At 40.6% G+C, this 12692-nt stretch overlaps 1 protein-coding gene across 1 annotated transcript in view; it reads right to left on the bottom strand.

Moving 5' to 3' along the window:
• Positions 1–12692, bottom strand: part of tnfrsf21 (tumor necrosis factor receptor superfamily, member 21) — a 111740-nt gene that overhangs the window by 43499 nt on the left and 55549 nt on the right. Inside the window, exon 4 of the mRNA XM_079643716.1 lies at positions 8964–9229. Coding sequence (XP_079499842.1) covers positions 8964–9229 — 266 coding nt within the window. The remainder of the gene's footprint in view (positions 1–8963; positions 9230–12692) is intronic.

Below are 12692 nucleotides of genomic sequence, written 5' to 3' on the forward strand. Positions count from 1 at the left end.
GAGGCGTAGGAGAAGCGGCGAACATACAAGCGCCAGCGTCCTCTCCCTGCACCAATTCATGTCAAACTAGAGCCACGTTTGACTTTGTTGTACTTAGAATTTAACAAAGACTTCATACCTTTTGTTCTTTTGTGACGAGTCTGCATCTGAGCCTAAATCTATGTCACATTCCATTTTTTTTTTCAGACATCCTTTCCATGATTGAGATCCACTTTAAAAATTGTAGTTGCTTTTTCTTTGCCTAACGCTACTTTCACCAATTTTCATGAAAATCAAGACAGTAGTTACTCCATAATTCTGTCATTAACACTTCCTTTATAGAGATAGCTTGGTGCATGTGGGCATTGTTCAAACATGACAACCATAAACCATTTAAGCTACCCTCAAACCATAATAACATAGCATGGTTTCCAAAGGGTTCTCCAAATAAGTTTGGCCATATGGTGTGTCATTATAATGTAAATAAGGATAATCAAGTTGTTTCAACAGAAAAACTCCAACATCTTGTGGTCCTTTTCCAAACTTTCCAAAATGACCTTGCCACCCGCTCACCAAAAAATATCATTATTTGATATCTTATCCACGATCAATCCGGTAATATAGCCGAAAAAAGATTCCTGGCCATTATTAATCTTTAATGAAAGGCCTAATAACAACAGACGACTAGAGAGCTGAGACACTGAGACGACCAATGTGTCTTTAACACAAGAACAAGGCTTTAACTGTACAGCGCTGACATTGGAGGGTGCAGTCAAGGGCACTCGTAGACAATTCACTGTGAAGTGAAGAGAGAGTATGAGGCAGGAAAGTGAACAGTGATGAAGGATTCTGTGTTCCTCTGTGTTTATGGCTTTCTGTTGATTTGTGTTTGAGATTACAGTATGGGGCACATACCAGAAGTCCCCTGAGTAAGGTGGGACATGTGAGTTGTTTAATATCAGTCATCCTGGTGAATGCATGCACCAGGATGCATCAGTTCAAAACATGTGTGCAGGAAGATCAGGTTTATTTCTCTGAGATTTCTCATCAAATATGGCAATAAAAGGTACAATGTGTAAGATCTACCAGAAAATCTAACTTTAAAGTGGCCCCATTATGTTTTCTTTTCCTATAGTGTGTTACAGTATAGCATTACTGTGCTAAAATCTCGGAGAGATTGCCTGAAACGCCTCCATTGTACTCCTTTGTTTACTTCTGTAACATAGTGACATATCTATTGTAGCGACAGCAGGAAACAAACTAAGTCGCTGAGAGGCTGAGGCCGGGCATGTTTGCTGTTGTATGACACGCTAAAAAAGTACTCGCTGAGATCTGAAGCTCTGTTTCGTAGTATGGTAGTTTAATGAAAAAACTCGGTGATCAGACATATACATTGTTATAATCAAAGCAATTGTAATCTTGCAGTCAAAAAAAAAATACAACGGCCCTGTGTCACTCTCTTCCACACACCCACACCTCACACAGGTGAACAGGATTATAATGAGTGCCACCCATACCCATGTGACCCAAGCCAACCAATCAATATTGATCATGGCTCCTACACACTAGCCTCTAATTATTAGGATAGTATACATAATAATTACTAACAATTCAAATGGGAGACATGTGACATTTATAACTTGGTAATCAAGTCCGTGCAGTTGCAGTTCATGTATGTGTAGTTTTCCTTCTTCTTTTCTGTGTACGAGTCATAAATCAGTTAGGCCAAAAGGTACCACCACCTTGGCTCAGTCAAAAATAATCCTTGTGTTCCGTCAGTCGAAAAGAGTCAATATTGTGGTAAAGATGTCACAGAGGTACATGAGCAACTCTTTCTCCATTGTCAGCCTCTTGTAGTAGACAGATCTTAGTTATTGGCCGATTGAAGCAGCTGGTCTTTGTTTTAATGCGTACCTGACGCACAAATCCTCTTTTGTCTGGAAACGTTTGCAGAACTTTTCCCATGACCCAGGAATTACGAGGTGCTGTATTGTCTACTATGAGCACTATATCACCTGGGATGAGGTCTTGACCATCTCTGACGTTCCTGTAGTTGGGGCAAGTATTCTTTGATCCACCTTTTCCAGAACAAGTCTGACATGTACTGAGCCTGCTTCCTGCGCCTGCGGGCATACATGTCCGCCTTTTGAAAGTCTCCTGGTGGTAAAGAAGGTAAGGTTTTTAACTGCCGCAGGTGATTTGGTGTCAATGCCTCCAAGTCGTTAGGATCCGTAGATGCTTTAGTAATTGGCCGGCTATTGATGATAGCTTCTGCTTCACAAAAAACGGTGTGAAGGCCTTCTTCGTCCAGGTTTTGCAAATTCAAAGTGGAGTTGTGGACTTTCCGCACTGACCTGATTAACCTCTCCCAAGCACCTCCATGGTGAGAGCCAGTAGGGGGATTAAAAGACAATTTGATTCCTTTCTGAAGAAGCACATCATTGATCTTTGACTGATTCCATTGTTCAATGGCTGTTCTCAGCTCACGCTCTGCTCCAATGAAGTTTTTCCCATTATCAGAACGCAGTTCCAAAACCTGACCCCGTCTTGCTATAAAGCGGCTGAGTGCATTTATGAAAGAGTCTGTGTCCAGTGAAGGTGCCATTTCAATGTGGATTGCTCGTATGGCCATGCAGGTAAAAATTACACCGTACCTCTTCACTAGGCTTCTTCTACTCTTCACTTCAAACGGACCAAAATAATCCACTCCAACATGAGTAAATGGTGGTTCGTCTGGAGTAACTCTTTCAGAAGCTAAATCTGCCAATTGTTGGGACATTGGCTGAGCATTCAGTCTCCGACAAGTGACACACTTAGATAGAACTCTCCGTATGGCTGTACTAGCGCCAGTGATCCAGTATTTCTCTCTCAGCTTAGCCTTTGGCAACAAGGTCCTTCATAAATGCAGTTTAATCTGCATGATAAGATGTATCCTTTTGAAACTTCTTCTTCAGGTACAAAGCACGCTGCTCAATAATCTTCCTATTGTTGGGCAAGCTAAGCTCCTTTTCCCTTAATGGTAAGCCAATTTGGTAATGGCCATTCACTTGTTTTGCAGAGTTTGTGACTAACTCCATAAACTTGAGATCCTCTCTTGACAACCCAGCTTGTTCCTCCAATCTGCATTCAGGGAAGTCTGTGCTGAACTGCTGTTGCCAAAGTTCATCCAAAGTCATAACTGAAATTCTGTTCACAGATACTGGTTTGTCAAAATCCATTGCATTCCCACTCACTCCTTTAAGTGGTCCATTCACTGTCCAGCCCAGGATTTTCCTGATTGCATAGGGTCCGTCATCCACACTGCATATGACTTCCAATGGTTCCAAGGCCTTAGCAACATTGGTTCCTATCAACAGTCCAATCCCTGCATTTATTTCAGGTAAATTCACGTTTTTCAGATGAGGCCATCTCTGTAGGTCCGTTTGTCTAGGAATGTTCCCACTGTGGACAGGCATGCACTCTTGGGTGTAGGTTTGTGGCAGTTCATATAAATTGTCATTTGTTAAGCCAGCCACTTCTAGTTCGAACACAATATGGCTATTTACGACCCTTTCTTGGCCCATGGTTCGTAAAATAATCTACCCCTTCTTTCTAGTTAGGCCGAGCTTGTGCATCAAATCCTCTGTACAAAACACTGCTGTATTTCCTGGGTCCGAGAAAGCATAGGTGGTGACAGTCTTGCTGCCCTTCGTTGACTTGACTTGCACTGGAACAATAGGAAGTTTACAGTTGTCATCACCAGCCCCTGTAAGGCCACTTGAAATCAGTGTGCTGTCCACTGATAACTCTGATGTATTATTGGCTTGAGCAGGATTGTGTCTTGCTTCATTGGAAGGGATGTGAAGTATGGTTGGATGTTTGAAGCCACATTTTGAACAGGAAATTTGCTTATTACAATTTCGGCTAATGTGCCCCACGCACAAACAGCCGAAACAGAAACCTTTCTCCATCAAGAAGCCTATCTTCCCTTTGTGTGTTCCTTTTTCAAACTGATGGCACGAGTCCAAGGTGTGACCTCCTCCGCAGCACAGACATGTCCTCCATTTTGTCAGAATGTGTTCCTTCCATTCAGTATCTGTCTGTGTTTCATTTTCTACAGGGGCTACAGTGGTGGCAAAGCTAGTTCCTCTTAAACTTGAGTGAGGCTGTGATCTGTTTGAACCAGTATTTTGTGTTATGAAGGGAGCATCTTGAATGTTTCCAAATACTGGGTCGGTTAAGATTTTAATTTGTCTCTCAATGAAATGTGTGATGTCAAAGAATGTTGCTCAGCGGCTGTTCTTCTCCTGCAGCTCACAGGCTAAAGTTCTCCACTTGTCTCTGTAAGGTAACTTTCTTATTATGATCATCATATTTGCAGCCATGTCAAGCTCATGCAAATACTGCACCTCTTCCATTGCGTTTGCACATGCTCTAAGGAAGAAGCTGTAGTCTTGCAGATCCTTAACATCTTCTGTTCTTATAGGAGGCCATGAAAGAGCCTTTTGCAAATATGCAGATGCCACTTTCTGCTCATTTCCAAACTGCTCCTGGATTAGAGCTTTAGCCTTGACGTATCCCCTCTCTGGATCCATGTGCTGGCAACTTCGAATAAGTCCTTTGGGATGACCCTGAGTGTACTGCTCCAGAAAATAGAGTCGGTCACTGTAGCTGTTTGTGTTTTTTTCAACACCATTCTCAAAAGCCTTCATAAATGTGTGATATTCTAACGGGTCGCCATCAAAAACTGGAATCTCACTCTTTGGCAAGGATGAAAGGCATTGCTGTTGTATAAATAGTGTGGTTATTTCATTTTGTTTTCTCATAATGCCCAGTGTGTTGTTTTGATCTTCACTTGCGTTCAAGCTATCTCCATAATTCATTTGGGTTTTCAAAGTGGATTTTTTATGGGATACTGGCTCTGAGGAAAGGAACCAAGGTGAAATGTTCTTATTAGGCCGTGTTGTTGGATCCAAGAAGTCATTGCTAGCCTCCCTTTGGTTTAGCAACATTTGTGGAGCATCTATATTGTCCTTAGCAGTGTGGAGGACTTGTGGTTTAAGGTTTCTTTGTTCAATGTAAGAGTTCATTCCATCCGAATGCCTTGTTGTTGAACTTTTCCCACTTAGGATGCTCCCTGTTTGCAACACATCTAATTTAGCCATGTGTGCTGCAATATCCTCCTCCATCTGAAGTTGCTCCTTTCTCCTCCTTATTCGTTCCTCCTCCATCTGAAGTTTGCTCCTAATTTGCTCCTCCTCTTCCTCCAGTCCATGCTTGTCCTTTAATAGTTTATTTCTTGCCATTAAAGCTGCCAAGTCAACCTCTGTTTTAAGGCATGCAGATAAAGCAGTAGAAGTTGCTGACTTTTTCCCCAAAGCAGAATTTTGTGATCGGGTTGCTCTTCTTCCGATTTTCACGCTTGACACACTGTCACTTGGTTGTACATCCTCTTGCATGTCATCTGTTGTTGGAATATCCAGCACAGCAGCAGTTATTGTGGTAAAATCCTCTTGTGGCTCCTTTAACCACTGTTTAATGTCCCTCTGAAAGCTTTCACTGTATTCCAAGATACTGCCAAACCATTCCTTTTGTTTCTTCAGTTCATCCTCTGGGAGTAAAGGAATCAACATTTCATTTGAAATAATGGCTTTTTCACCCAGTTGAATTCATTTCTCTAAATGAGTTTGCACACGTGAGGCATTTCCCCTTTCTCTCATGTGTCCTTTTATTTCTGGTATGAGTGCTTTTATTTTTTTCAGACTGGTTTTACGTTCCCGTTGAAGTTTTTCGATGTTATTTACCAATGCCTTCGCAGTGAGAGTGCATTCTCTTTTCCGATAGTCCATTTCAACACCTTCAACGTCAACATTCATTTGACTAATTTTCTCCGTTAGATTATTCAAGCTTCCTCAGTGCATTCGTTTGATTGCAACACACTCAAAGATCGGAAGAACATTCCTTCAAAGCATCACATTTCCACATGTCCACATCAACAGAGGTACACGACTTCCATGAGACAGAGAGGAGTTATACGGAGATACACAGCGGTGAATATGTGCACATTAAGCGGTAACGCTTACCTGGCTGTGATCCGTGTTGAATGCGGCTTCCAAACTGCAGTCTCTATTAACAGCCAGTGCTTACCTCCGTGAATTATTTCCATATCTCCATTCTCATCCAATAGATCCTTAATACATGCGCTGTTTGATGATGATCGCCTTACGCCTTTTGTGCTTGTTGTTTTTTTTGTTGACAAAATGTAGCGACAGCAGAAAACAAACTAAGTCGCTGAGAGGCTGAGGCCGGGCCTGTTTGCTGTTGTATGACACGCTAAAAAAGTACTCGCTGAGATCTGAAGCTCTGTTTCATAGTATGGTAGTTTAATGAAAAAACTCGGTGATCAGACATATACATTGTTATAATCAAAGCAATTGTAATCTTGCGGTCAACAAAAAAATACAACGGCCCTGTGTCACCCTCTCTTCCACACACCCACACCTCACACAGGTGAACGGGATTATAATGAGTGCCACCCATACCCATGTGACCCAAGCCAACCAATCAATATTGATCATGGCTCCTACATCTATGTTATACTCGTGCTTCTAATGGCTAGCGCTCCAAAACATTCTACGTGATTGGCTAAGGGGTGGGACATCTCTAAGAGGTTGACCATTCCCAACAGAGCCAGCCAGCTAACCAATCAGAGCAGACTGGGCTCTGGTTTCAGACAGAGGGTGTTTCTCAATGTCGAGGAAGGCTCCTCCAGAGCCACTATTTCAAGGATGCTACGTCATCGAGTCCCGCATAAGGATTGTTCCAATGTCCAGGATCCTTGGAATTCTACCAAGGCCGGCGTCCTTCGTTGCGGGAAATGTCGAGGCTGCACATGTGTATCCTCTGTGGTCTGAAAATCCCCACAATGCTTTGCGCATGGACCAATTTCCAAAATCTTTGGCGGAAAATGGCTGAATCCAGGCAGTACACATTTAAATGTAAGTATGTCCAGTGGCGTAGTAAACGTGCACATGACTTGTGTTTAAAGTTTATAGTCCGTTTTAGTTTTGCCCATGTGAACGCAAACCGAACCTTCTGACAAATTAAGCAATGGAACAAACTGTGGTCTGGTGCGCACCAGAGAAGCAGACTATTAGGTTTGAATGAGACCTTAGAGCTTTTTGCACCTAAATAAATAATTAAAATGAACCTTGTTTTGACTTTGCCTCTTTTGTTGATATTCGTGTTTTATGCTACAATGTGCACCAATATGTGTAAAAAAGGTTTGCAGACATCAAGTATGATATATGAATGGAAAGGATGAACAGAAACACTTTTTTGGAAAACTATGAGAACGAAGAAAGGTGATTGAAGATGAGAAATTATTGTAAATAATAATATGTATATATATGTAAGTAGGAATAACTTGCAGAAATGATTTAAAGGATAACCATTAATCAGCAGTAAGTAAGGGGTGGGAATTATAAGCATTTGCTTCCTCCTGCTCCCTTCCGGACACATTCCGGATGTATTATTATTATTATGAATATTTTTGTTGAATATATAAATATTATTATTATGAATATTGATGAATGTATTCTAACAATACGGTATTCTGTTTTTCATATTTATTTATTTATTTATTTATTTTTCCTCTGTTCGAAGAAAGATGAAAATGAAAAATGAAATGAAATACACATTTTATTGTTGATTGGTGATGGTTATTTGTACTATTTCCTTATGGCTGCTTATCCGCCAGTACTTTTTTAAGGCTGCAAACAGAAGGAGAACGTTTTATGTTAGTTTAGTGGTTCTGTCCTGGAGAGATGATAATTTTACCAAATACAGTTACTCAAGTACATCTTCGATCTTCGCAAATCAGTTATGAGTTTCCATTTAAGGCAGGGCCTTGCATATCATGCACACCTGCACACCTGTTAGCCTGTTCCGACCATTCTTCGTTTTCCGAGGCTAGGAAGGATTCTTGCCTCGCTTCTGAAGGACCTGACTCGGAAGACATGTCCTACCAAGGAAGTGTCCTCGGCATTGAGAAACACCCAGAGGGTGAAAAGAGGTGCTGCAGCACAGGCAGTATGAGAAAAAGAAAGAGCTTTTTGAACCTTAAAGCCACTAAACTAAGCTGTTAACTGACTAACCCCTCAAATAGTTTGGAGCAGGTGGCTCAAAACAACACATTGCACCATTAATAGAGGAGCAAGTGTGTATATGTTGAATTGAACAGAAATAAAGAGTGGTGGTTTGTGTTCAACTAAAAATAATTAACCCTTAATTTCAGTTTGAACACCCTAACACTCACATTTGGTATATTAAATAGAACAAGGCAAAACATTATTACTTTACTCTGCCTTCCAAAAAATGAAAACAATTCAACATTTCCTTTTTCCAAACGAGAAAGCAATACTAAAAAAAGTGCAAACTAAATGTAATCCATGTCTAAATTGTTAACTTGACTGAAATTGCAATGACTACCCAGCAACATCACTTGCTGACATTGATGATGATCAGGCTAGTATTTGGGAGAATTTGATTTTCATAATTTGATATCAAATATATATTAATATATATAATATATACTTTCTAGCCAATTTTCTACATCTTATCACATATACTTATGATACCCCGCCCCCTTTTCCCCCTTTAGCTACAAACGCAAATACAGTATGTTAATAATTCGTTTGTGAAGGACTGTGAACTCTCAATCATCTTTACCCGTCACCTCCAGCTACTAACAGAGGACAGGAATATGTTCTGCAGCACATCAGTGAACTGTTGCTTTAATGTGAGGAATGCAGCATAACCACAGGGACTGGCTCCAATAGGACACACCAGACAGCTTTCCTCACAGATTACATTTCAGTGAGAGAGATTTAAAGAACAGTGTACACTACAGCATGTGCCAGTGATAACTCCAGGACCAAAGAGTATTTCCTACGCTTCTGAATGAACAGAGGAACTCAGGTGTTGAAGTCTTCCATGCAGCCTACCTGTGGGTTGTCCTCCATGACACAGCGGATCTTCTCCACCACGTCGATGCGCCGTTGTCGGTGCAAGGCGTTGATCAGCTTGGCCAGGTTGGCGTCGCTGTCCCGGATGGTCCAGTGCTGCAGTGCTGCGTACGCCCGCTCGTGGTCTGACGAGTATCCATTGGAGAAGGCAGCTACTTCCCTCTCTGTTGCGTTCGCCAGCGACTGATAGATGTCGATCCACTGGGTGCCAACATGGGCCGCCACTAGCTTTAGGATATCCACCCCTGAGCAGAAAAGAAGAAGGGCAAGTTTGAGAACTCAAGACAATTCAATAAAGAAGACTTGTGATAAACATTTTTTAACAATTGTTCAGAGATGGCAAAAGTACACACATCCTTTACTCAAGTAGAAGTACAGATACTCGTGTTTAAAAATACTCTGGTCAAAGTAGAAGTACTGACTAAACCTCTTTAGTTAGTAAACTGAAATTAAGGATTAATTATTTTTGTATTTGTGCTGTTTTATTAAAGTGTTTTTATTGTAAAGTATTTTTATTGTATGTACAACACTTTGGCTCGACCAAAAATCGTTTTAAAAATGTGCTATATAAATAAAACTTGATTTGATTTGATTAAACTTCTTTACTCGAGTAAAAGTAAAGAGGTATGGGCTTCAAAATGTACTTAAGTAAAAAGTACCCATACTGTAACTAGCAGCTGTTTTAAAGAGTACCTGACCTCTCTTTATATTAATAGAACAATAATGTCATTGTTAGCTAATGAATGTTTCCATGCTGAACAACGGCAACATGACAACGTTTTCATTGGTCCCTCATCTATAGAGAAGACCAGAGGCCTGTACTACGAAGCAGGATTTTCGCTTAGCCGGCTAACTTCAGGGAAAACTCTGGGTTTCCGGTCCTACGACGCTGGTTCTCTTTTTAGCGGGCTAGATCTCCATGGTAACTTATGCTGTGCGGCTAACCAGGTCCGGAGCAGGTTAGGTTGAAGGCTAAGAGATCAACTCAGTGAAAGCACCGCCTGCTGACCAATCAGAGCTCAGTGTGCGGAGTTTAAAGCGAACAAGTCATATTACAGGAGAAAGGAAATACAGAAAATCTGCCGTTGCAGGAAAGACGGCCGGCAAAAATCAGCTGACCGTGTGAACGTGCAAATTAATAGAATATCACCTCCCATCTTCAGAGCTATCTGACTAATATAACATGAGCGTTAAGAAAGCTTACTTAAATATCTGCCACAACATAAGTAACCGGATCAAAGTAACATTAAGTAAAGTCCGGGGCACTGTGAGTGCGGTAGTCGATGTGTCCCCATAAGCTGGGTAATTTTGGAAATATTATATGCAAAATTAAACAAAAAAACATGACATTTCAACATATTTTTTTTACATTTTTATTTTTTTTAAGTAGAACAGAACAAGTTTGAATTATTTTATTGAACAAATATTTGTTCTCATTGAAGAACGAAAACAGGAATGTTGAGTTAAATGTTACTCATCCCCCCCAACCCCACTCATTAAAAAATTAACAAAACTGCATCCCCCATCCAAAAAGTCTCTCTTGGTTTCAAAATGTTAAATGAAAAGAGCCCCTCTCCCTCCAAAAAGTCCCATTAAACATGCACATCTTCCTTCAAGGGATCCTCTGCATTTTTGCGAAAGCCTTTCAGTCAATGGGCTCTTGGGCCTCATCAAGATCCAACTCTGAGTCTTCCTCTTCAGTGTCACTGTCCAGCCTTGTTGAGGATGGCTCTGTGTCAGGCTCAACGAGCCTTAGGTTTGCCCGAATGCCAACCAGTTTCTCCACTCTCACATTTGTGAGTCTGTTGCGAACCTTTGTGTGGTCTCAATCAAAACACTCTCACTCCATAATCGTCCAGAAGCGACGTTTGGTCAGGGTCCCGTGGCGTGCAGTTGTGACGCTCCTAGGCTCCTTCAGCTTCATAAAGGTACGCAAATAGCTTTCAACTGATTGCAATGTATTCCCATCTGCGGCGGGATTTGACGCTCATGGAAGCACGGCATTCATTTGTGTCGGCTGCCCTTAAAGGCAATGTGAGCGTCCATTCCCATTGGATAACAGAGAATTGTACACCCGGAAGTAAGTATTCCCCTTACTGTCGATTGATTTGACAGTGATATCTGCACTACTCATCGACTAAAAAACACCAGATTATCCTTGTTAATTACACAACATTGATTGGTTTAAATTGTGTGCAATGCATTTGTATTTTTCCCCTTCGATTCGGAGAAACAAATATTTTTTCGGAGTAAAGGATGGCAGAAGACACTACACTACCCAGAATCCCCCAGCTATCGTTTAGGACTAGACCATTTGCTCTGTTTGACAAACCCCGTGATTAGTTCTCAAAATCTGTGATTGGTTGACCTCTAACTGCATTCCAAATAAAAAAAACGTTTCGTAAAAGATAAAATCATACTTTATTCAGCAGTGCTTGCTTTACTCTTTGAAAGTCATCACATGAATGCATTATAATAAATGGTTCGACTGCATTAAATATATTACACATCTGTCGTAGTTCTTTATTTTTATTTATCTAAGGAGATCGGGCTCAGAATAGACCGGAAACTATTCTTTTACCGTTCAGTTTGAATTTCACAATAAAGTTAGTAGTAATATTTTGTTTTGATATTATTCTTTTTTATTAACTACTAGACTGGGTCATGTTAAGACCATCTTTGCTGTGTTGCTGTGGGTTTTTTCCATCGCTTTTGTGTTACCAATATCAAAACAATAACTAAATATATCCGTCATAAACTAAACCAGAAACAGCAGTATATTTGATTTTGTTAACACTGTAAACTTGACAGCTTTTTAACCCAAACCACCTACTGGTTAAAGCACGTTATTACACGTTTAGAGTAAAGCAATGCAGGTAGATTGTGTTGCTTTTTAATGACTGTTTAAAATGCCTTTTTCTTAATGTATTTTATTATTATTAACTACTTGTTACTTGTTGCTAGGGACGCTGCTATCGATATTGTGTTTCGCATAGAGCCGGGACTTTAACGCGTTAATTAAGATTAATTAATTACACAAAAATTAACGCGTTAAAAAAATTAACGCATTTTAATCGCACTTATTTTTGCACCGTGGAACGTTTCTCACTGGATGAGTTTCAGGGGTACCGATTATACTGGAGCACCAACTAACGCTCATGACTTCAAACAACAACAAACCACAGTGAACAATAGTCAAACATGAACGAAGAAGCTGATGACACCGCTTTGGTTGGCCCCGTGGATGGGACATTTTGTTTTAAAAAACGGACGGATGGAAGCATCGATAAGAGCACGGTTGTTTGCAAATTATGCAAAAAGGAATTTGCGTATCACCGCAGCACATCAAGCCTCAAGTATCACCTCAATGCAAAACCTATAGCAGCTAGCGTGGAAGCTAGCGTGGACGTTAGCCCGACTCGGAGTACAAGGACCCACACTCAATTCGCGTTGATCAAATAGTGGCCTATGCAACAGAGAGATTTTATTTTTCATCAGGATATTGGAAGAATAGGAGGGATTGAGGTCAATCACTGGCACTTTCTTATTTTATTTTAAATGGTACAGTACACTTTATGTAGAACTATTTATTATGTTGTTGGTGCAACTGGCACTTTATGTTGAACTGTTTTGGCCAAGGTTATTGAGAGAGTTGGACTGAAATTGATTAGATTTTTTAAATCAACTGTTGGTAAATCAACAAAGTCT

This window comes from Notothenia rossii (genome assembly GCF_949606895.1).
Source record: "Notothenia rossii genome assembly, chromosome: 8".
Taxonomy (NCBI): domain Eukaryota; kingdom Metazoa; phylum Chordata; class Actinopteri; order Perciformes; family Nototheniidae; genus Notothenia; species Notothenia rossii.